Source organism: Typopeltis vanoorti, chromosome 4 (genome assembly GCF_054136105.1).
Source record: "Typopeltis vanoorti isolate ZY-2024b chromosome 4, IOZ_Tvanoo_1.0, whole genome shotgun sequence".
Lineage (NCBI taxonomy): Eukaryota > Metazoa > Arthropoda > Arachnida > Uropygi > Thelyphonidae > Typopeltis > Typopeltis vanoorti.
In genome coordinates, this window is record NC_143552.1 from 127,684,981 (window position 1) to 127,708,947 (window position 23,967).

At 36.2% G+C, this 23,967-nt stretch overlaps 1 protein-coding gene across 4 annotated transcripts in view; it reads right to left on the reverse strand.

Moving 5' to 3' along the window:
* Positions 1-23,967, reverse strand: part of LOC150107666 (ATP-dependent DNA/RNA helicase DHX36-like) — a 589,788-nt gene that overhangs the window by 167,886 nt on the left and 397,935 nt on the right. For all 4 annotated transcript variants that reach the window (XM_090391452.1, XM_090391454.1, XM_090391451.1 and 1 more), the window contains one exon: positions 19,113-19,211. In XM_090391452.1, the coding sequence (XP_090247578.1) occupies positions 19,113-19,211 (99 nt within the window). The remainder of the gene's footprint in view (positions 1-19,112; positions 19,212-23,967) is intronic.

Consider the following 23,967-nt stretch of genomic DNA (forward strand, 5'->3'; position numbering starts at 1 on the left):
TATGTTGTTATGAACAAACTGGTCATTCTGCACAAAGTAGTGTTGAACATTAAGTTAAAGTGAGAGGGTAAATCCCGTTTTATTTTATAGCTGGGTACGAAACTCGGATCAAAATCCATCGAATTTCATGCCAAAAAAACTATCGGCGAGCCCAAGTGTAAGTGATCACTTGGGTAGTACAACATCAGGGCAACTCCAAGCAAAGATGGAGCAAGCTCCGTCACTAACCTTAATATTCTCTCATAATGTAAAACACAGCTCCTAAGAGATGTATATATACTGTTTTACATTATGAGAAGAGGTCACTACCCAGACCGGTTTCAACCCTTTTTGAGGTCTCATCAGTCAGTAGGTAGAATGGGAGTTCATGTCTTTCATCATCAGCCTATGGAGTATAAAGATATGCTGAGGGTCAGCAGGTAGTGAGAGGGGAAGAAATAAAGGTAGAGTGAGATAGTGGTAGGTAATAAAGAGGCCTCAGTCGATCTGTTTAACTAAATAACCTATTAGAGGTTGTGGCCAAATAGATCTGCCGATATCATCTCCTGACGTCTGTTCTTACTGCTTTCATCTGTCAACATCTTTTACGATGTTTGACAGATGAAAAACAGAATCTTACACAAACAACAAAAAAAAAAAAACACAATCAAAAAGTGAGACAAATAAATTCTGGAGTAAATCAGAAGGAGAACTGGTATAATTTTTTGGGAAAAATAAGAAACAAGTGGACTGTGAAAATTGGGGGAAGGGCCTGTCCCGAGTGATGCAGCCTGCCAGGGGCTGCACCACCTCGATATAAGCCTTCGCAGCTTGGGTTTTATCAGGCCGACCACCTCCTGTGTGAACTAGATATAAAACGATTAGAACGAAGAGGCAAATCCATGTAGTATTGTTAGTTATTGCCTCAAAGCCTTCTACTAAATTTCTTGAGGATCCATGCACTGTCTTCCAGGATATCATCTTTGTTCAATCCGTTCAAGGTGTGACATAGCTGAGTTTTTCTTTCCTCGTTTAGTTTCTTCAGATGACCCTTTACTTCATCTAGTGTGGCTCTGTTGATGTTGTCAATGAAGATGTCTAACCAGTTGAAACTTATTTTATCTTGCCGAAGGGTGAACGCTGGCTGCATTCCTGTGTGGTGCATTATTATGAACAAGTTTTCTGCAGCTTCTATGGATCCCCTATATCTTCTTAATATTATACCTCCATTTATATGCCTGTCTTTATGAGGGTCGGATTCTTCATTAAGTTCGTCTGATGGGGTTATGTTATCTGTTTTTGGGTTCTTTTCATCTTCTTCCTCTGGGCTTATGGGACACCTTTCTGTGGCATTAGTAGCCTTCATTTCCTCTGCATCTTCTTCCTTTTTTTTTAGATTCCCAGTTATTACACTTCTTTTTTTTTCTTGTTTTTCTGTGCCGAAAATTCTGTAGCGGCGACTGCAGAGATCTCCATTCCTTCCTCTTCTGTGTCTACTTTGATGTTTTCCTTGATGATGACCTTGCTAATGTTTCTGCCTGGTATCTCCACTTGGGTCTGGCTCCCACTGAAGAGACCTCAATAAAGGTCAAAACTAGTCTGGGTAGTGGCCCTTCCCTTAATGCATAATATTATACATATCTGTAAGGAGATGTGGTTTGCATTATGGAAGATACTGAGATAGGAGTGATGTTAGCTTGCTCCACCTTTGCAACGAGTTGCTTGGTGTTGTACCACCTTACCCCAGTCCTGAAGATATTTTCAGGCGCAAACTTTGTTTGCCCACACTTGGATAAAGGATTAAACTAAATTTATTATATCTAACCAAGTGAAAAATAAACGTTCAATAAATTAAAGATACTAAGAAATTATATACTTGGTTTAATCCCTTATCCAAGTGTAAGCAAACAAGTTTGCCTGAACTATTTATAGGACTGGGGCAACTCGCATATAAAAGCTTATGACTTCATATCACTTGCCTTAGTATCCCATAATGTAAAACATCCTTACTGGTATGTATTTTGCTATGCTATGGGATATTAAGACAAGTATGGTTCTATATACGAGTTGCCCCAGTCCTGAAAATAGTTCAGGCGCAAACTTGTTTGCTTACACGTGGATAAAGGATTAAACCGAGTATAATAATTTCTTGGTATCTTTAATTTCCGCAATCCACATTTCTTCAATCTCTCCATAGCCAGCATTCCAAACTCCTGATATTGTCTTAGTCACTTGTCTCTGGACCCTCTCCAATGTCTCCACATAACATTGAAAACCAGGTGACCAGATCTGAGCACAATATAGTCCAAGTGTGGTCTGACGAGTGCCTTATACAGTGGCAACTAGTTCCTTATCCTTGCACAATACATTCCTTCTTATCATAGTAGCACTATGATGTGCAACGTTTGCAACACTAGCAATATGCCCTCTAAACTTCAGTCTACTGTCAATCATCAATCCCAAATCTCTAATCTAATCCACTTCCTGCAGTATTTCACCATTGATATAGTACACAGCTTTATATTTCTGCACTCCAAAATGCAACACCTTGTGGTTATTGATATAAAAACTACAACCCCACTCTTTTGTCCAAGTAAAAAAAAAACTATTCAAATCTTCCTGAAGGATTCAGCATCAGCAGTGCTACTTATAATTCTTCCAAACTTTGCATCAGCAAATAACTGAAGAGCCCCAGTCAGTCCACATGACATATCATTTACAAACAAGTTAAACAGTATGGTCCAAGAACAGAACCCTGGGGCACACAGCTGGTTACCCTTCTTTTTTTTGAGACACTGCTCCACCATACACAACCTGCTGGTATCATTAAGAGAGGGCCAATCTCTGATCCACCTAACCAACATACTATCTATTCCCATTCTCTGCAGCTTGTTCACCAACTTATAATGTGGTAATCTATCAAATGCTTTTGCAAAGTCTAAGAATATCACTGTATATGATTTTCCCTCATCTAACACACTCATCACGTTATCATAAAATGCAAGTAAATTGCTACACAGCACCTACCCTTTACAAATTATGCTGACCATCAAACCAATTCTGTATTCTATTCCTTACCATCCTTAACCAATCTCTCCAACACCTTGATCACAACCGCAGTTATACTGACTGGCCGATAGTTGGAGACTTCTGTCTTAAAACCATGCTTGTGGAGTGGTATTATTTTGCCTTCTTTCCACTCTTTAGGAAGCCTACCCACTGCAAGACTTTCATTAAATAACCAGGTCAAGGACATTTTACTTTTAATTTTTCACTAACTGCTGCCGAAGCTCTTCTACTACGGTCACGTTTGCTCCCATTTCTAATCGCTCTAATCTTTTTAGACACTTTTCACATATATTAAGGATTTCCTTCTTCTCATTTACCCAAACAGTCCACAGATCTTTCACATTTTTCAGTGCATACATATAGCAGTTTTTGCAATGCATCCACTGCAAAAAATACAAGACAAAACCAGACTTTCATACAGTAGCCTTCTGTACTGCTGAAGTATGTTTCTTTATGGACGCGATCTTTAGAAGCTGAAGTAGTACGATAAACAAGTAGCAAAACACAATATAAAAAACAAAAAATTTCAACACCACCACCGAATGACACTTGTATCCAAACTGAAAAAAAAAAAATGCAGCACAATTCACAACAAAAGGCCACACTATATACTAATTAAAAGCACTTTTTTTTTTTTTTTTTTTAGCACATCTCAAAACTATTGCTATGTTCACATGCAACACCAGCACCACATTATATTCTGGAAAGACTCCACAAGGAAAGTTGTGAAGCACACATTCTCAACCAAAACCTGAACAAAAACTATTGCATAAAACTTTCTCCGTTTTGGGAAGTTGTGCTGACTAATATATTTACTATCCATGTATTCCTTAATTCGTAATTAATTTTTTTGTCATAATCATCATCAAATTCTGACATGTACCCTCAAGGGGGGGGGGTGTACAGGATATTACGATAGTAGTAAATGAAAAATTTACAACATTACTAACTTCCTATCAACAATTTTCCTCCATATCAATCTGTTATCTGTCGAGATAACAGACTGATATGGACTCTAACATTATTAGATCTTATATTTCTGTCTTCTAAGACATTTTTACTATATCAATCCACCTATATCTTGGTCTACCTGTGGGTTCTTTTTCCTGCCAATCTGGCACAGAACACTTGTTTTGCTAATCTTTCCTCTCATATTCTGTTTAAGTGACCATACCACCTGACATTAGCTCTACTAACACATTCCTGGATGCTAACAATGTCAGGTTCTTTCCTAATATCCTCATTTTTAATATGACATTGCCATTGATGCCATCGGTTCATGCCCCTAATCTTTCTCAGAACTCTCATATCTGTTGTCTCTAGTCTTTGGTCAAGTGATTGGTTTATGCACCTAATCATTCTCAGAACTCTCATATCTGTTGTCTCTAGTCTTTGGTCAAGTGTTTTATTTCTAACCAGCTCTCAGATCCATAAATTAAAATCGGTTTGACACTGTCTTCTATAGAAAATTTAGTGTTTTGACTAATTTCTCTCCTATTCGATATAAATTTATTCAGTTGACTTCCTACTATACCAGCTTTGTTGATTCAGTTGTCTATTTCCATATTTAATTTACTATCTTCATTAAAAATTGTGCCTAGGTACCTGAAATGTATTACTTGATAGATAGGTTCTCCATTCACAATGCAGCTGATATTTTCAATGTTTCTACGCATTTTCATTGTCTTTTTCTTGTTATTGCTGACCTTCATACCATATCTATTACAACAGTTATTCAATTTAGTCAGGGAATAAAATCACCCGATTTAAGCAAGGGCTGACATTAACATCTCCAATTTTGATATGAGGTTTAATACCACTTTCCTTCATAATGTGATCCATATAGATAATGAATAACAGAGGGGGGGGGATTATGCACATCCTTGTCTGACACCAGATTTAGCATTAACCCATCTTCCTGTATGTCCTTCAATTCTAACTGCTGACTTACAATGCAAATAAAGCTAAGTATTGCTTGATATAATGCCACATTGACACCATATAACTGTAGGGTTTAGAATGGTGTATGGTGTCAGTAGGGCTACATACAACTGTAGTGTTTTGAATACTTCTCTCTTGGCACCTTGTAATATGCCTTTTCCAGATCTACAAAACTTAAATACAGATCTTTGTTATATTCCCATGCTTTCTCAACTATTTGTCATAAAGTGAAGATCTGATCCTGACAGGCTCTATTTGGCCTGAATCCAGCTTGTTTTTCACCAAGCTTTTCTTCCACAATTCTTCTCAACCGTTTCTCAAGTATATCTTTATCTTTGCCAGGAACACTTAGTAGGGAAATACCTCTGTAATTCTCACATTCAGTTTTATTTCCCTTTTTATATATGGGTACTATTAGAGCTCTACTCCAATCATCGGGAATTCGTCCCTTTGTCCTGGCTTTCTGAACTATGCAGTGCAGCCACTGTAAGACTTTTATACCACCATACTTCAGCATTTCTGGTCGAATATCATCTATTTCTGTTGCCTTTCCATATTCAGGCTTATGATGACTTTTTCTACTTCAAGTGTGGATATGTATTCCTGACTGCATGTCTGCTGTATGCTTTTTACCACAGTGCTATCACTGCTTGTTTCATTCAGCAATTTTTTGAAGTAATTATTCCATACTTCAAGGATATCTTTTTCTCTAGTTTTTATGACACCTTTATCATGTCTAATTCCTTTTACAGCACTCTTTCCTCCATTTCTGAGCTTCTTTAACAACTTCCAGAATATCTTGCCACGTTCTTGATATTTATTTTCTATGTTCTTACCAAAGTCTTCCCATGACTTTTGTTTACCTAGTTTTATGCAGTGTTTAGCTTTCATATATTTGTCTCTGTATTCTCTAAGAGCACAAGCTGATTTATTTGTTAGGAACTTTTAATATGCTTTCTTCTTTTCCTTCACTACCCATTTAACTTCCTGTGTCCACCATGGAGATCTGATTTTTCTATCCTTGCAGACAACCACACCACATGCCTCTCTCTGGCTGAATCAATCAATGTTTTTTTCACGGCTTCCACCGAATCTCCAAGGTTTGATTCCTGTGCAAACTCTTTTATTTTTTTTTGAATAATGTTTGTGTATTTTAGTCTACAATTCACATCTGAGAGCCGCTCAACCTTTATATGCTTTAAAACTTTCTTACATGTTCTTCTTTTCAATATGAAATTCAATTTTATCCTGCTCAAGACTAAATGGTGACACTTTCAATTTCAAATCCTTTGTACACTCTGGTGTCCTGCACCAGGGAGAAAACATCACTATCAACAATAACATAGTCAATGAGACTTTTCTTATTTCTTCCCTCTTCTCTCCATGTAAATTTGTGTATATTTTTATGTTGGAACATGGTGTTAGTAATAACCAGTCCATGTCCTGACCAGAAATCCAACAGATATTTGCCATTATTATTAGCTTTGCTCATTTCTCCAAATTTTCCCAAAATATTTTTGTATGTCTGACAATCATTTCCTACTCTGCACTTAGATCTGCAACAAGGACCAAGTTTTCATTTTTCATTGTGTCAGTTGCTTTCTCTGAAGCCTCAAAAAATTCCTCATCCAAATTCCTCAACAGAAGGTTCTACCTTAGTAGAACCTTCTGTGGGACATTAGGCACAAATAAGTCTCATTGTCCAGTTACCCATTCTGATATTTGCTCACATCACTCTTCTTGAGATTGCTTGCCATTCAAGATTAGCCTTGTATTTAGTGATGAATATGGCTACTCCTTCTTTTCCTTAATTGTCATTGCCTGAATATAACATTTTGTATTTATTGCTCAGAAACATCTCACTAGTTTTTATCTTTTTTGTTTCAATCACCGCTATTGTGTCAATCAGGTACGTATCCAATTCCTTGGCTAGCTCCATTTCTTTGCCATTCAAGCTTCTTATGTTGATAGTACCAACCTTGAATTCTGATGATGTTGAGTTGCGGTGTGTTTCAGGATTTAGAAATAGCTGACTTTTCACTGTTCATCCTGGTTCTCTGGTGAAAACAATGGGGGGCCTTGTTTAACTGGGCAATGCCCTGGCTGGCATGAAATTCTGTCATGTTGTACCATCATTTAATATTGTGGTTTAAGCCAATAAGAATACAATTTGGTCAGCTAAATCCCAAATTGCTGGCCCATCCTTGTTCGTTCAGTATTCAGGTAAATATCTAACATTGTGCACCACAAGAAGGTGAGGATTGGACATTAGGTCAGAAGCATTGGCCTGTTCTCTGCATTCATTTAAAGGCTATGTGGAGGTCTCCTCTCAGTTATACAGCTTTGACCCATCTTTTTTTTTTAGTAATAGTATCACAGTATTATTTTTATGCCTCCATGGAGCCAGAAAAATCATCAAGAAATGTCCAATTCTCACATACTGCAATGTATATCATGTAATTTTGTAAACATACAGATTGAAATGTTCATCTGCTCTAGCAATAAGTTACTCTCCTTCACCACTTGTCATGTAAAAGTTTTTATTGAAGTGACATCCCAATCATCTAGCCAAAGTGCCATTCTATTCAAATCCACTTGTAACAATCATATCAGAACTTTCTGGAATTTTTTCCATTACTATGAATTGCTATAATTGACAGTGCTACTTTTCACAGTAACATAGAAGTAGGCAGTAAATAAAATAGATTAAAATAAACATTTTCTATTCAACTATTATTATTAAGTATGAGTAGAAAGATTAAGAGAAAAAAAGTGCATGAAAGTTGTTCTGAAGGTTTTGAGAGACTGAGCAGGAGGGAATAATTATGTATAATAACTGTCACATGAACTGGAAGTACAAAAGGTATCTATCCTTTAAATAACGAGACAAAATTCATATAAAAATAAAGGATAAATGCAGCAAGATTAATTTCTTTTTCAATATTATTTTTCTTTTCCTTAATATAATGTTTACATTATTCATATAAATTTTTGAAATCTAGCACTGAGCGTGGTATCACATGCTTCTGGGATGACCTCCACTGAGTCAAACTAGTGTATTAAGTTTGGAAAAAGTCCTCTGTTGCCAGAGGGAAATTGTTTCCTGTTTAATGTACAATGTTCAGGTGCATTGTTTTTCATCAACTGCCAGCTGTTTGTTAGGTAATGCTCCTCTCCCACTCATCTTTGTTGCATGACACCGAGATAGTAATGACTATTAAATGTTTAGCCCTCATGAACAATTTCCTTATGAACATTCATGAATGTTATTTTGACTTGAGACTTCTGCAGCTTGGAGACATCATCATCTCCAAAATTTAAGATCCTTAAAGGTTTCTGAGACCGATTTGTCCAATTTAAAATAAACTTTTGTCACTGGTTGTTTCATTTTTGAATTTTTGACATGAGGCATTAACACCATCTCACCATCTACATGAGCACTAATAATAAAAATATCACAGTACACATGCTCAATGGAAAGAGCACATTCTAACTGTTAAAATAATATACTATTTTATCTAACTCTATTTCCCGTAAAAAAAAAAAAATCTGTCTCATTGGCTAAGAGGCACACTGTATAGTGAATGTACTGAGGACTCTGCTATAAGCAGTGCACAGAAATTAAAAAATGATAGCAAATTGTACCAATGTTAAACAAGAAGTTTTGTGCTGAATGGTACAGGATCTGTAAACTTTGGAGAAAGCAAATCAGGTGTGGAGAAATGGAGAAAGCAAATCTGATGAATATCATGTTGAAGAAGACACTCCATATGAAAAAAGAAATCTACAACTTGGAGAGGCAAAAATCCTCAGAATTTAAAGAAGAAAAGCTTACTAAAATTTGATTTTATCAACAGGTGGATTTTGAAGGAGTAAACCAGAGAGAGAGAGAGACATGATAGTCTAACAGAATTGTTTTGCAATGATGTGGATTCTAACCTATCCTATCCTTCTCATCCATCTAGGACAGGTTGAGTCCCCTCCTAATGAGGGGTTACTGGCGTATTAATGCATCCGGTTCACCACTCCTTTGCTGCATCCCCTAAGGGTGATATTCATGACTGTAATCCATGTGTACAGGGCCAGTTTGCCTGCTTGCAGGATGAAAACCCCCAGATAAACTGGGGGGAAAACGCTGCTGTCCACACCCAAGACTGGCTAACTTGGGTATGGCTGAGGAAGATCCTTAAGCTCCTCTTGTCATTAATGGGAATCGAACCTAGGACACTCCTTCTCCAGGTATATGGTTGCGAAGCACAAAGCCACAAGGCAAACTGTGCAGACAGATTCTAATAAATGATTATTAGAATTAGATTCTGACAATGATTATCAAAAAGCAGAAGCAATAATCTGTGGAGATTAAATTGTGTGGGAAGGTGAAAAGTACCATTGGAATAGTTTGTTAAGTGTATAGTTTATCACAGTAAATTCCTTTTAGAGTCCCATAGATACAGTGGTCTGATTGGAACTTTTCAATAGCCTGTTAATAGTAAGAGAGTTTGTTATAGTAGTGTTTGCTATAGTGAGAATGTACTGTATTAAGCAGAACTGATCATACTTGAATATGATTGCGTGGTGCAAAGGATGTGAATGGTGATAATGCTTTAAGGGTTCTGGGATTTACATTTTTTTTTTTTTTCTTTTTTTCAGGTATCAAGGAATTTGAAAATGCAATAAAGAGATGCTGAACATTCATAAATCTGGCTTTACAAACCAGGTGCACAGCTATAAAATGCAATACAATACTATGGAGTCAGTGAGCATCTGTCTCACTGATTCCATAGCATAAAGCAGTTACCATGCTGACATTATAAAGAAGTGATTGTGTCGAGCTTCATTTTTGCTGTCTTTTCTTATTTTGTATTTATCTCCATTATTAATACTGTACAATATGCCAAAACAAAGTAATACTATGGTGAGTGATGTTAATAAAAATGTATGTATATATATGCATATGTACATAAACATCACTTATCCATAATGTATGCAAAATACCTGATCACATGCATTACTACATGTTCTAGGTAACTACTTAAGAATGCTGCTGGTCATTAATTGTCAACAGTGTTGATTACAATGGAAAAAACTTTCAGACTTCGATAAAGGGCTTATTGTGAGTGCATGGCATTTCCAAATTGTGGCTCCAGCCACAATTTTGAAAACAGCAGAGCTGATGGGTTCTCAAAAGGTGAAATACACCAGGTGTTTAATTGGTGGAAAAATAACCCACATTGCTTGTCTAAGAGACATAACTGTGGTCCTATGACAATCGTTGTCTGAGAAGACTTATATAGGCAAAAACAGTACTTCTTATGTGCAGCAACTGACTGAAGCATTTAATGAAGGCTGTTCCTAAGAACAGCTTTCATTAAACGCTTAAGTCAGTTGCAAAATACCCATATCTCACCAAACTAGGGCAGGAAATGAAGCGGATCAGAATTGGCAGTTGCTAAAGGAGGTCCAACACACTATTAAATAAACTTTTGTAATTCAATTAACAGTATATGTATGAGATTATAAGCAAACGTGCAGCCTGAATGGGTTAAACAATTTTGTGAGAAATATTGCATAAGTACTTCAAATATGTGCATAATTTTAAAGGATACAGAACCATATTTAAAGGAAGAAGTTAACAATATGCTTGATTTTAAGGGCTATATTTTCATTTCTTTGAATAAATAATCATTGTTTAAGCATAAACTATTGTTTTGTTGATCTTTATTTAACATTACTATGATCAAATTTCATTGTTGAGAACACAACCCCCTATTTTTAATATTGTGTTTATGGGAAATAAATTCCTGCTTTACAAGTGCTTGCTAAGAATAAATTAACTTGTAAAATTGGGAACTAAATGTATTCAACAACTTAGAACAAATGGCTTAAAAGTATGATTATTTAAGAAATTGGAGGAACATTTTTTTCAGAACTCATTTCAGTTGCAAAATCAACAGCTGATAAAATAAATTTTCATAAGTTTCATATCTAGATTTGCTAATGAAGAATGTGGTTTGTGTAATGGCAGCAATTTAATTACACCAGTACACCATGTACTAGGATTGTGGATTTCTTAATGTATATAATCATTTCACTAGGAAGAGCAGCTAGTTATGAAAAGAAAGATTCTGAGTATTCACGTAACAATGAGAAGGGTAAAGTAAATAAAGTAAAATATTTAAAAACTGGAAAAGAAAGCAAAAGATAGTTATGTACTGTAACCGATGGGGAGGAGGTAATAAAGGTTGGCCATAACGTAAAGAGAAATAGTAAGGAAATTGTGTCATGAAAACATGATTTGAGGGGTTTATCATTTCTTTAAACTAATAGGTGAAGTTTAAAAATTAAGCTAGCACAGATGTTCAATATTCAACCATATTATTATTATTATTATATTTATTATTATTATTGCACAGAAAACTCCAAGGAGTACAAAGACATCGAAAGAGATGCACCCACACCCACAAACCCACACACACACACACCATCCACACAATATTTATCATAACTCTCTTTGAATGCACTGACTAACTGACAAAGCATGCACAAGACTCTGGTAACCCATTCCACTTATTCACCATTATCAAACAAAAAATTTAGTCATCACATCCTTGCTAAATGGCCTTAGCCAGCCTGGTTGGCTAAGGCTAAGTGGTTAGCATACCTCTCCAACCAACAGGTTGCAGATTCAAATCCCATTGTGGGTATGGATGTTTGTGGTTGTCTTTAGGTGGAAGATGAATTTCATCGTCCAGCGTGAAACCACCACTACACTGCGTATTGGCTGACAAAAGTTCCATATTTGGTCTCTAGAGCAGGGCTTCTGGTCCCTGTAAAAATAAATTAATTACAAAAAAATATATAAAACGGATGAAAATGAAAAAAAAATTAAAAATAGCCCATCCATGGTACAAACGAACTATAAGTTTAGTAATAACCTTTTGTGGGTGGTAACTACATAAAAAAACTTCCCTCTTACTCAATTTCCAATTCTGCCCTTTCTAGACACATATTGAAATATTAGGTCTATATCAATCCCATAAAATCCTATTAGTACGAGGGTGGACTGAAAAGTTCTACGCCTAACAATGAAAAAACAAATTTATAATTTCAAATTATTTTTATATTTCAACATAATCTGCCTTAAGACTAATACATTTATTCCAGCAATCTACAGCGCCATTATCCCGTCCCTGTAGTGGTTCTCAGTAAGATCTGCAAAATACCCCTCTACAGCTGCAATCACCTCTTGATTCAAAGAAAAACGCTAACCAGCGAGTTAGAGTTTTAGTTTTGGGAAGAGATAGAAGTCAGAGGGAGCCAAATCTGGGGAATAGGGTGGATGTTCCAACAATTCATAGTGCAGATCTCTTAATTTTTCCCATTGCCAAAACACTTTTGTGGACAGGTTCATTGTCCTGATGAAAAATGATTTATTTCTTCTGCAAACCAGGTCTTTTCTCACAACTTTTTTCGTCTAGTCTGGTTAAAAGATCGGAATAATATTCTGCAGTTATTGCTTTACCCTTTTCAAGATAATTAATAAACAAAATGCCTTTAGCATCCCAAAACACTGATGAGATGACCTTTCCTGCTGATGGAACCAACTTTGTCTTCTTTGGAGCTGAACGACCGGCTTCTGCCCACTGTTTTGATTATGGTGTGCAATTGTGAATCCAAGTCTCATCTATAGTAATAAATCAATGCACAAAAATCAGTTTTATTTTCATTAAAATGCTCCAAGTACGGTTCAGAGATTTTCATGCGAGTGTGTTTTTGATCTGCTGTGAGCAAGCGCGGCACCCATCTTGCTCAAAGTTTTTCATTTGCAATTCTTCATGCAAAATATATCCTACAGGTTCTATTGAAATGCCTATAGTATTGGCAATTTCACACACTTTGACTTGCTGGTCATCCAATACCATATCTTTTGCCCATTTCAAAACAGTTGGCCTATTTATATCATTGCAAACTCTTTACATAACCCCTCAATTCTGCATCACCAGCCAACAATTATGGCCTCCGTAGCTCAGTTGGTATAGATGAAGCCCTTTGGTCAGAAAGACTTGGGTTCGATTCCCATCCATGGTATGAGGAACCTTTATCTGGCCTCTTTTGGCTAAAGGTGAGTTAGCCAGTCTCATACAGAGGTAAAGGGTTTTTTCACTGAGAAACTAGTTTTTTCCCCTCAGAACAAACAAACTGGTCCCGTGAAAGCACACATGGATCTACAGCCATAAAATACATACTTAATCCCTCGTTAGCAAGGCTCAACCCATCCTAAGGGATGGGGAGGAAAGGGGGAACCTACATAAAATAAATAAATAAATAAGCAAACAACTGACTATTTCCCTTAAAATCATTTCCAATATCATTTAGGAAAAAAATTAAACCACAGTGGGTTTGAGCACAGAGAGCTATGAGCTCTGTAGGTACCTGCTTAATCCAGAGTTCTCCTGCTTAATATACTACTCCTTAGCACCTGCCCATCAATCACCCTTGTATTCATATCACCAGTTTAATATTCATCCCCATTTGTTCCAATGTGTGTGTGTAACTGAGTTTTATCACATCATCAGCAGTAAAATAGTCTGGATTAGAGCTAGTTGTTGAAAGTTTTTTCACTTGGTTATACTATAAGTTAAAGATACCAAGATTATACATGTATGTAAGGATATGTGCTTGCATTATGGGATACTAAGGCAACTGATGTGAAGTCATTAGCCTCTAAGATACAAGTGGCCCAGTCATGAAGTTACTTCACATGCAAACTTTGTTTGCTTATGCTTGGATAAAGGATGAAACTAAGAATATAATTTCTTACTAGCTTTAACTTTAGCATTGAAAGTTTATTTTTCACTTGGTTAGACTATAATAAATTTAGTTTTATCCTTTATCCAAGTGTGAGCAAACAAAGTTTGCGCCTGAAAGTATCTTCAGGACTGGGGTAAGGTAGTACAACACCAGGCAACTCGTTGCAAAGGTGGAGCAAGCTAACATTACTCCTATCTCAGTATCTCCCATAATGCAAAACACATCTCCTTGCAGATATGTATAATGTTATGCATTAAGGGAAGGGCCACTACCCAGACTAGTTTCTATACTACCTTACCCCCAGTCCTGAAGATACTTTCAGGCACAAACTTTGTTTGCTCACACTTGGATAAAGGATTAAACTAAATTTATTATAGTCTAACCAAGTGAAAAATAAACTTTCAACATCTTTCTCTAAATCCAGAGTAATTTAATAAAAAGGTGGCACACCGTTTGGCAACGCCTATAGCTGGAGATGACCTTGCTAATGCTTCTGCCTGGTATCTCCACTTGGGCCTGGCTCCCACTGAAGAGACCTCAATAAAGGTCGAAACTAGTCTGGGTAGTGGCCCTTCCCTTAATGCATAACATTATACATATCCGCAAGGAGATGTGTTTTGCATTATATGGGAGATATTGAGATATCTGCAAGGAGATATGTTTTGCATTATATGGGAGATATTGAGATAGGAGTGATGTTAGCTTGCTCCACCTTTGCAACGAGTTGCCTGGTCTTGTACTACCTTACCCTAGTCCTGAAGATACTTTCAGGTGCAAACTTTGTTTGCTCACACTTGGATAAAGGATTAAACTAAATTTATTAACTTTAGCATATATGCAAAAGAAATCAATCACAAACAATATCAGTAGATATCACCCTTTGATGAGTTCTTTCATCATCCTCCTATTCCATGGGAGGATGATGAAATAAGCTTAATGTTAATAAGTTTATGTTAATGTAAACTTAATGATAATAAGGCAGTAGGATTTGACACTATATTGGCATGTATTCTGAGTGAATGCCCTATGCAATTAATGACACATTTGGCACAACTATTTAACATAAGTCTTGCAAAAGGGCAAGTCACAAAGAAATGGAAGGTGGGAAAAATTGTTCTACATCACAAAGGGGGAGGGGGTAATATCTTCTTCAATCTTTAATACATTATTTTATTATCTTTACTGTTCTACACGTTTTTTCTATATATATTTTCCTTTCTTATTCTGCCTATATTAGTAATATCTTTTTATCCTTATTCTAATTAGCTGTGCATGCTTTCTCTCTCTCTCTGAATCTTTCTTGCTCATATTATTACGTACTATGTTTATCTACCCTTCGCAATACGAGTCTTTTGCCTAAGATACTAGAAAATTTATTTAATTTAGACTGTGCCACTAATATCATTTAATTAGCATAAAACTCAATAATACGGCCAGCAGATTTCTCTTTCTCTAACACAAATTCCTTCAATAAAACTTTACACAAACAGTCGTGGTCTATTCTTTTATTTAACTTCATGCTTTGGCTATCTCACTTAGTTTCCTGCTCACAAGTCCGATTTATTTAGGAACAGTGCAGTTGTAAAAATAAACAATCAGGCAGCACTGCTTTAACAAAAAAATCAAAACACATTTTATTTACATTACTATGAAATATACATGAATTAAACAATAGGGAGATTGCTTTCTCTATCCATCTATAAAATCTTTAGCATAAATTAGAACCTTTTTATTTCAACATTAATTAATCTCTTTAACTCAAAAACCTATTAACTCTCTGCTTACAAATTCAACTTATTAAACTCCTAGTTTACTTGCAAAGAGGTTAGAGTTATTTTTACAAGTTTGATATTAATTTCCAACATGCCAATTGACTCTCTTAAGGACATTTCTTATCACTATTAAACAAAAATCTTAAACGTCCTTCTATAACAACTATAAGAGGGAATATACAAAAGTGTGTAACTTACAAAGGCTCTGTATCGCACATTCAGTCAAAAGTCTTTCACTAAAAGTTCTATGGCAATTCTTTCATCTCAGATCTCGATTTTCCTTCTGGAAATTTGGCTTCAGTAGCATCTCATCGGAAAAATAGCGGGTTGTAAACAGCGACCTGTGGCACTCATAAGCTCCAGCAAAATGTTGTTCTCCCACGGTGAAAAGAAAAACTTCCAAGCAAAGCTGCTTAGGGTAATTTGCCTCACCTTTTCTCCTCTGCTTGGGCTCGCCGAAAATGCCTGGACGACTCCCGCTTTTGTCTGCCGTCTCAAAATAGCTTGAATTGCCACTTCCACTAACTCGAACTGCCACCAACTGTCTCACCAGGATCCCTTTCTCTGGACTGGAAACTTTTCTCCGGCAATTGGAACTTTTCCTATTGGCAATTTGAAGCCGTATCTGCGGCCTAGAAGTCATCTCTCTCTCTCTCTCTCTCTCTCTAGTGATATCTCGAACCGGGCAGCTCTTTTCTCTAGTGACTTTTGGATCCGGGAAGCCCCATATGCTTGGCTCTGTCCCTTTTTATTATGCCTTCTCTGAGACCTCGCACGAAGTTTGTAACTCCCAAAGAACTTGGCATGACTCTTTCATCTTAAGTTTCAAGTTCGGTCAGTTCTTTGTTCTCTTCCGAGCTTTCTGTTGATGGGAAGTTGCTTGAACCTTTCTGACTGACTTTGGAGGTGTTTATGTGTAGAGCTTGTAAGCCTTTCTCATACACACAAAGTTTATAAACAACCTTTCTTATGACGCCATGTAGATCTATTACATACAGCTTCGGCAGCAAAAACATTTCCTTTGTTTTTAACACTCTAACATATTCTTATTAAAGGAGTATATACAGTTAACTTCCAAAGGGTTATTTACAAAAATATCTGGTATAAAATATACAGAAACAAACAAGTTATTTTTACAACATTCTCATGGGACTTGACCTAAGTAAAAAATCGATGTAATGTGCTTTGGAATATTTAATCTACAATCGAGTTTTTACAAGGGAATAAGACTAAGGCTACAAATTATAGGGCAATACATGTGCTGGAGATAAGGTATTATCTCCAGCACATCTCAGGCTCTAATACCTTAACATGACATTGTTAAGGTATTAGAGAAGTTGGTGAGAATTAGGATTCAGAAGTGCATTGATAATAGCAGTATTCTTTATGATGGTCAGCATGAGTTGGGAGGGTCACATTTCAGCAATCTGCTTACGTGTTACAAGGTAACAAACTCACTCGATAAAGGAGATGAATATAGTGGTGTACTTGGATTTTTCAGAGGCCTTTGAGAGACTGCCACATGACAAGCAGGTAGCTAAACTGAAACAGATAGGATTAGATAAACCTTAGTAATTAAACCTTCTCAGGAGGTTTACTAAGTTCGTATTGGGCCTATGGAATATCAGATATGAGAAGAAATTGAGGGAATGCAAGTCACAAAGTGGAGTGCCACAGGGATCCATTTTGGGACCATTATTGTTTAACTTATATTAACGACATTGGGAAGGGCTATGAGAGTGGAGCAGATGTTGTGACCTTGCAGGAAGATCTGAATAGACTATGTGAGTGAGCAAATGGCTGGAGCCCCCAGTTTAATGTAGCAAAGTGCAAGGTCTTAAAATTTGGTGGGCAAGGTCGGGATGCATGGTATATAATTAAGAGAGAAATTTTGAAAGAGGTGAAGGAGATAAAAGATCTGGGAGTGATGACGGATAGAGACTTGAAGTTTTGGGGTCATTGCTAAAATTGTAAGAACATCCCAAAGGATTATGGCAATAATGAGGAGGACACTGACATGCAGAGGCAAAAATGTTATGGTTCCCTTGTATAAGGCTTTGATTAGGCTGCATATGGACTACTGTGTACAGATTTGGTCATCTGGTTTTCAGGATAATGAGGATGTATTGGAGAAGGTTCAGTGAATTAGTATTTGGTCTATGGAATGCCAGATATGAGGGAATGCAAGTTACAGAGACTTGTAAAAAGAAGAAGACAGAATATGATTGAGACGTATAGGATTGTGATGGGGGTTGTTACCAGATTAATGTGGAGAAGATATTTCATATAGCAGAGGGTGACAACAGTAGAACTAGAGGCCATCCATGGAAGCTATATAAGGAGGATGTGGGCAGGAGAGTGTGAATCAGATTCTTTGTATGGAGAGTGATTGGTGAGTGGAATGCATTGTCTGAAAGTGTGGAAACCATGAATGGGTTCAAGATATGGTTTGATGTTCTTCTCGCACGAGGGAGTATAGATCTCTCATGATGAGTCCTTTCACTCCATGGAGATCAGATAATAATAATAATAATAAAATCACCTCTGGTGGCTAAGCATGGAGCTAGGTGGCTCTGCAATTTGTAATTTGTTAATGCTACAAACTTGGTTATTTGTGTTGGAAGTTTATTTGCTTGGTTAGACTATAAATTATATTTAGTTTAATCCTTTATCCAAGTGTAAGCAAACAAAGTTTGCACCTGAAGTATCTTCAGGACTGGGGCAACTCATGGCCAAGGTGGACTAAGCTTTCATCACTTTCCTTAGTATCCCATAATGCAAAGCACATCTCCTTGAGGACATGTATAATGCTATGCATTATGGGAAGGGTCACTACCCAGACCAGTTTTGACCTTTATTGCGGTCTCTTCAGTGGAACCAGATCCAGCGGTGATACCAAGGTTGAAGCAATGCAGAACTCATATTTTCATATGCCAGTTGCCAAAAAGGTTTCACAACCTTATTATTAAATTACTCTGGATTAGAGAAAGATGTTGGAAGTTTTTTTTTCACTTGGTTAAACTATAAATTATATATTTAGTTTAATCCTTTATCCAAGTGTAAGCAAACAAAGTCTGTGACTGGAATATCTTCACCTCTGAGTCTGGCTCCCACTGAAGAGACCTCAATAAAGGTGGAAACCAGTCTGGGTAGTGACCCTTCCCATAATGTATAGCATTATACTTGTCCGCAAGGAGATGTGCTTTGCATTATGGGATACTAAGGAAAGTGATGCTTAGTCCACCTTTGCCACGAATTGCCTTAGTCTTGAAGATACTTCAGGTGCAAACTTTGTTTGCTTACATTTGGATAAAGGATTCAACTAAATATATAATTTATTGGTTATTTGTGATTCGGATAATACACAGTTCATTGTAGTACTTAAGTTGGATAAATTTCATTAACCAAAACAATTAATTCAGATTTAAATTTAAAATATGTTAATATTCAACAGTAGTCACAGAAATACAATAAAATAATTTTAAATAAGTAGTAGTCAAAGACCAGTATTCTCTTGGTAAATGTATTGAATATACGTACCAGTGTGCGTAAGAAATCAATAGATAACTGGAGAGTGGTAGGTGAAGGAGGTTGCATAGCTTTCTGAAGAAATTCTTCTACTTTTCCAAGCTTTAGTATCTAAAAGAAATATACTTAACAGTCAAAGTCAAAATTTATAAATATTGTACATATACAAATATATGTATAGGTTGTCCTCGACTTAAAATGGGGGTTCAGTTCTAACAATCCCACAGTAAGTTGAGATATGGTCATAAGTTGGAAATCATTATATACAATAGTAAGTATAATGTCATGTGGTACAACAACTTTTGAATATTCATACTGTCGTATTAACTCTTTAAAATAAACTCTTTCCCTTTCACATCACTAGAAAAATCACATTTTTGCTTGCTGATCATTTTCACAAAGGAATGCCAATAAGAAAATGTCATATTTCGTATGTGAATGAAGTAGTAAAAATGTGTTTAGTAACTGAGACACAAGCAGTAACAAACATGGCTGCTTATGTTCACATGCACGGCGAAGTCAGGTACTGCGAATAGAGTGGTTATCATTAGACTTTACAACTGGATGTTGGTAATTGAAAATAATATAATGGATTATCATAATGGAATTGTGCTTTTGTAAGTATGAGTGGTTGTAAGTTGCAAATGACATAAGTCAAGGAGGACAGTCTGAAGTTAAGAACAAATAATAAGTACTTTCAGTATTCACGATTTTCAAATCAGCGCATTTTTTGATATCTTAGTATAAAATAAGAAGGAGAGATAGTATATTCGACCAACAGTGGCTAACTTTTCAACCACAACTCCCACTGAAATACATTTATACTGTTAAATTTTATGTGCTTACATATAATCTTTTATTATTAAATCTTTGTTGCGTGTACTGTTGTAAAATTTTATGACAATTGTTTCATTTATTCAAACTTATTCTCAATTCTTGTCTTAACTTTAACAGTCGTATTTTGAGCTCTTAATACGCTGCCTGATTTAGTCTCTTATTTTTAATCCTCACATTCAACTTTAATCTCCTCCTTTGTCTCAAAGCTGTAATTATGCTTCTTCACGTGCGCTAAACTTTCAGAACTAAGAAAGTGCTAATCTCTTTGTCTGAACAACTGGCATTTTTCTAAATTGAATTTTTAAAATTTATTTATAAATACTAAATCTAGCAATGCAAAATTACTTATTTTTAGTTGCAGCTACTTAACACTCTAGTTCACACAGATTCGATTTTTATGAGCAGTGCATTGGCATGCAGGGATCAGGCAAATTATTTGACAAAGAAAACAATTTATTGAAAGATGTTGAAAGTTTATTTTTCACTTGGTTAGAGTATAATAAATTTAGTTTAATCCTTTATCCAAGTGTGAGCAAACTAAGTTTGCACCTGAAAGTATCTTCAGGACTGGGGTAAGGTGGTACAACACCAGGCAACTCGTTGCAAAGGTGGAGCAAGCTAACATTACTCCTATCTCAGTATCTCCCATAATGCAAAACACATCTCCTTGCAGATATGTATAATGTTATGCATTAATAATGCATGGATAAAGGATTAAACTAAATTTATTATACTCTAACCAAGTGAAAAATAAACTTTCAACATCTTTCTCTAAATCCAGAGTAATTTATTAAAAAAGAGTGGCACACCATTTGGCAACTCCTACAGGTAGAGATGATCATGCTAATGCTTCTGCCTGGTATCTTCAATTGTCTTCACTTGGGCCTGGCTCCCACTGAAGAGACCTAAATATAAAGGTCGAAATTAGTCTGGGCCCTTCGCTTAATGCATAACATTAGACATATCTGCAAGGAGATGTGTTTTGCATTATGGGAGACATTATGGGAGATACTGAGATAGACATATCTGCAAGGAGATGTGTTTTGCATTATGGGAGACATTATGGGAGATACTGAGATAGACATATCTGCAAGGAGATGTGTTTTGCATTATGGGAGACATTATGGGAGATACTGAGATAAGAGTGATGGTAGCTTGCTCCACCTTTTCAAGGAGTTTCCCTGGTGTTGTACCACCTTAGCCCAGTCCTGAAGATACTTTCAGGTGCAAACTTTGTTTGCTCACACTTGGATAAAGGATTAAACTAAATTTATTATAAAACAATTTATTCACACTTAATGAATGTACAAAAGGGTTAATACTAAAATTACAAGTTAATTCAGGCTCCATACTTCAAAAGAAAGTATTGTTTAGAAATACAATTAATCCTCTTAAGTAAAGAATTCTCTGCTAAACAACTTGTCTATGGAATTACTATAGCTATCACTTAGTCATACACAGAGCAAATTTACACATGCTAAACAAAAGGCAGGCTTAGTTAAAAGAAAACAATATTAAGCACATAATATTTCACCTTAAACTAATGCTAATTTTTCTCTCACACAACTGAACAAGACAGTTCAATGATTAGCTTAATGCCTACTGTCCTCAAGTACTATTAACACAAAAAAACCTTGGACAAATCATCGTCAAAAATTCTGTCTCTAGCAAAACAATATATTAAATCTTACTTTGTAATAGTCAACTCTAATAGATTCTTGAAATCCTTCCTATTTTTTTTTTTTTTCAAACGTCAGGAAACTGGGCAGCATGAAATCCGGAAGTAACTTTCTTCAAAAACAACTCAAACGAGTTATCATGCACTGCTGGTATCTGTTGGCTGGAACGTAGTACTCCGACCTTGAATTGGTGTAACTTTCCTGGACCTGGAGCCAGAACAGACGAAGACGAACTTATTCTTCTACGAACATCGATTACGGCCTCCCCTTCTACGTGGCCTCTGAGCTCGTTTACGTCCCTGAGTAATTACTTCGTTACTTACGTCATCCTTCCGTCGTGTTCTAACCACCTTTTATATCTCTCCATCGACCTTGGGTTCTGCTACATTTCTATCCCCTTAGGTATTTCCTGGGTTTGGACCCACCACCTTTTCGTCGTTGCGTTAAGGCAGGAAAACTCCGTACATACTCGACCTTCGCGATAATGATTGCCTTAGGTCATAAGTTAATCTGTCGGGAATATTTCTTTGTCTGGAATTTTCTTTTGTTACAATTTGATTTTCACTTAACCTTTTTTGTTCTTTACATTAATTTGGCAGTTACATTATTTAACAATTCACTTTAAAATAATTCCATATTACATAACTATAGAAAATTTGCCGATTAACCACAAGTACATTGTATGGATTTTTGTTTTCCAGTAAAATCAGTATATAAGGATTTTTTGAAAAAATCCCTCTATACAAGATTTTACATAGATTTTTCTCCCCCCAAAAAATTTTTCAAGAAAAAATTTTTAAACCTCATACTTTCTCAAACTGCATAACTTTCTGGAGAGAATGTGACTACAACTTTGTTTATTCCTTTCCTTTTGTTTTTCTCGTGGTCCTAAATTGTACTTTGTTTCACTCTTTACTCTATTCATATGATTATACTTATTTTCCTTGCCATCTTTTAAAGCCTTGCACTCAATTAATTCACCGTTAGACTTATTCACAAAACTTGCACAATCAGTTAGGTGTGCAGCCTTTAGCAATAGCTAAATTCCATACTAACAATCCATTTATAGTTTTTCTAAGCATAAAAAGAAAACAGAGAAAGTTGGCATAATTAAACTGCCGCTGGGTTTGTACATCAACACCAACATTTCTGTGCTTGTTCCACCTCTATTTGCTATAGGAACTTCTAGATCTATTAATTTTCTCAATGATGTTTACTCCGATTGTTCTCTGACTGCTCTTCCCTAATTTTTTTTCCGCTTTGTCTTGATTATCTACTAGTTTAACGCTAGATATGTGATAAGTCAGATCAATCATTCACTTCGGAAGTTGAAGCTATTGCAGAATCAATCTGGTTATTCCAATATTCTTCATTACCTATCTCAATTCGTTCAGTCGGCCTGATCTTAGTTTTATTCTGTGGTATTCTTTCACGAGATTTCTCAACTCTGTCTCTAAAATTATGGTTCCCTCTTCTGGACCATTTATTACCCATTAGGAATATCTCATTTCTATAGAAGTCGCTTCTACCTCTCCAGAAAGTTAGTTCCTAAAATAATCTGTGCACTCGTGTGAGGTGTTCCAGGAAGGACCAACAGCTCTTGTCAAACACACAAATTAAATTCTGGCAAGTATATTTTACCTTAACCTTCTTGGTTTCATAAAACACAGAAGTTGAAAGTCCCAATAATCCAATCGGTCTCTTCAGCTTAGTAATACCTCTCCATATCCTGGATTTTATTCCTTGAAAATAATCTCCAGTTATGATAGAGACGTAGGAACCAGTATCTAATAATATGTCACAATACGATCCTTGTACCTTCCCCTCTATGAACATTTTAGACTTCGATAGGTGTCCTTGATTCCTGTTCTCTCCTCTCCATGGTTTGTTTGTATAATTATGAGGAAGGGTGCCCAAATTTTGACTCATATCTCATGTTTCTGTTGGAGGGTCTTTTGTTTTTTAAACAGTTTCAAGCTATGTGCCCAATCTTATTGCAACTAAAACATCTGGGAAGCTCCCTCCTGTCATTTTTTTCATTATTGCTCTCTGATTGAGGTGGAGTTGATTCAGAGGTCTTTTCTGTTACTGCTGCCAGCTGCTTCAGTACAGCATGAAGGGCGGCCCAAATTTTGACTCATATCTCATGTTTCTGTTGGAGGGTCTTTTGTTTTTTAAACAGTTTCAAGCTATGTGCCCAATCTTATTGCAACTAAAACATCTGGGAGGCTCCCTCCTGTCATTTTTTTCATTATTGCTCTCTGATTGAGGTGGAGTTGATTCAGAGATCTTTTCTGTTACTGCTGCCAGCTGCTTCAGTACAGCATCAAGGGCTGTTGTAGCCATTCAAC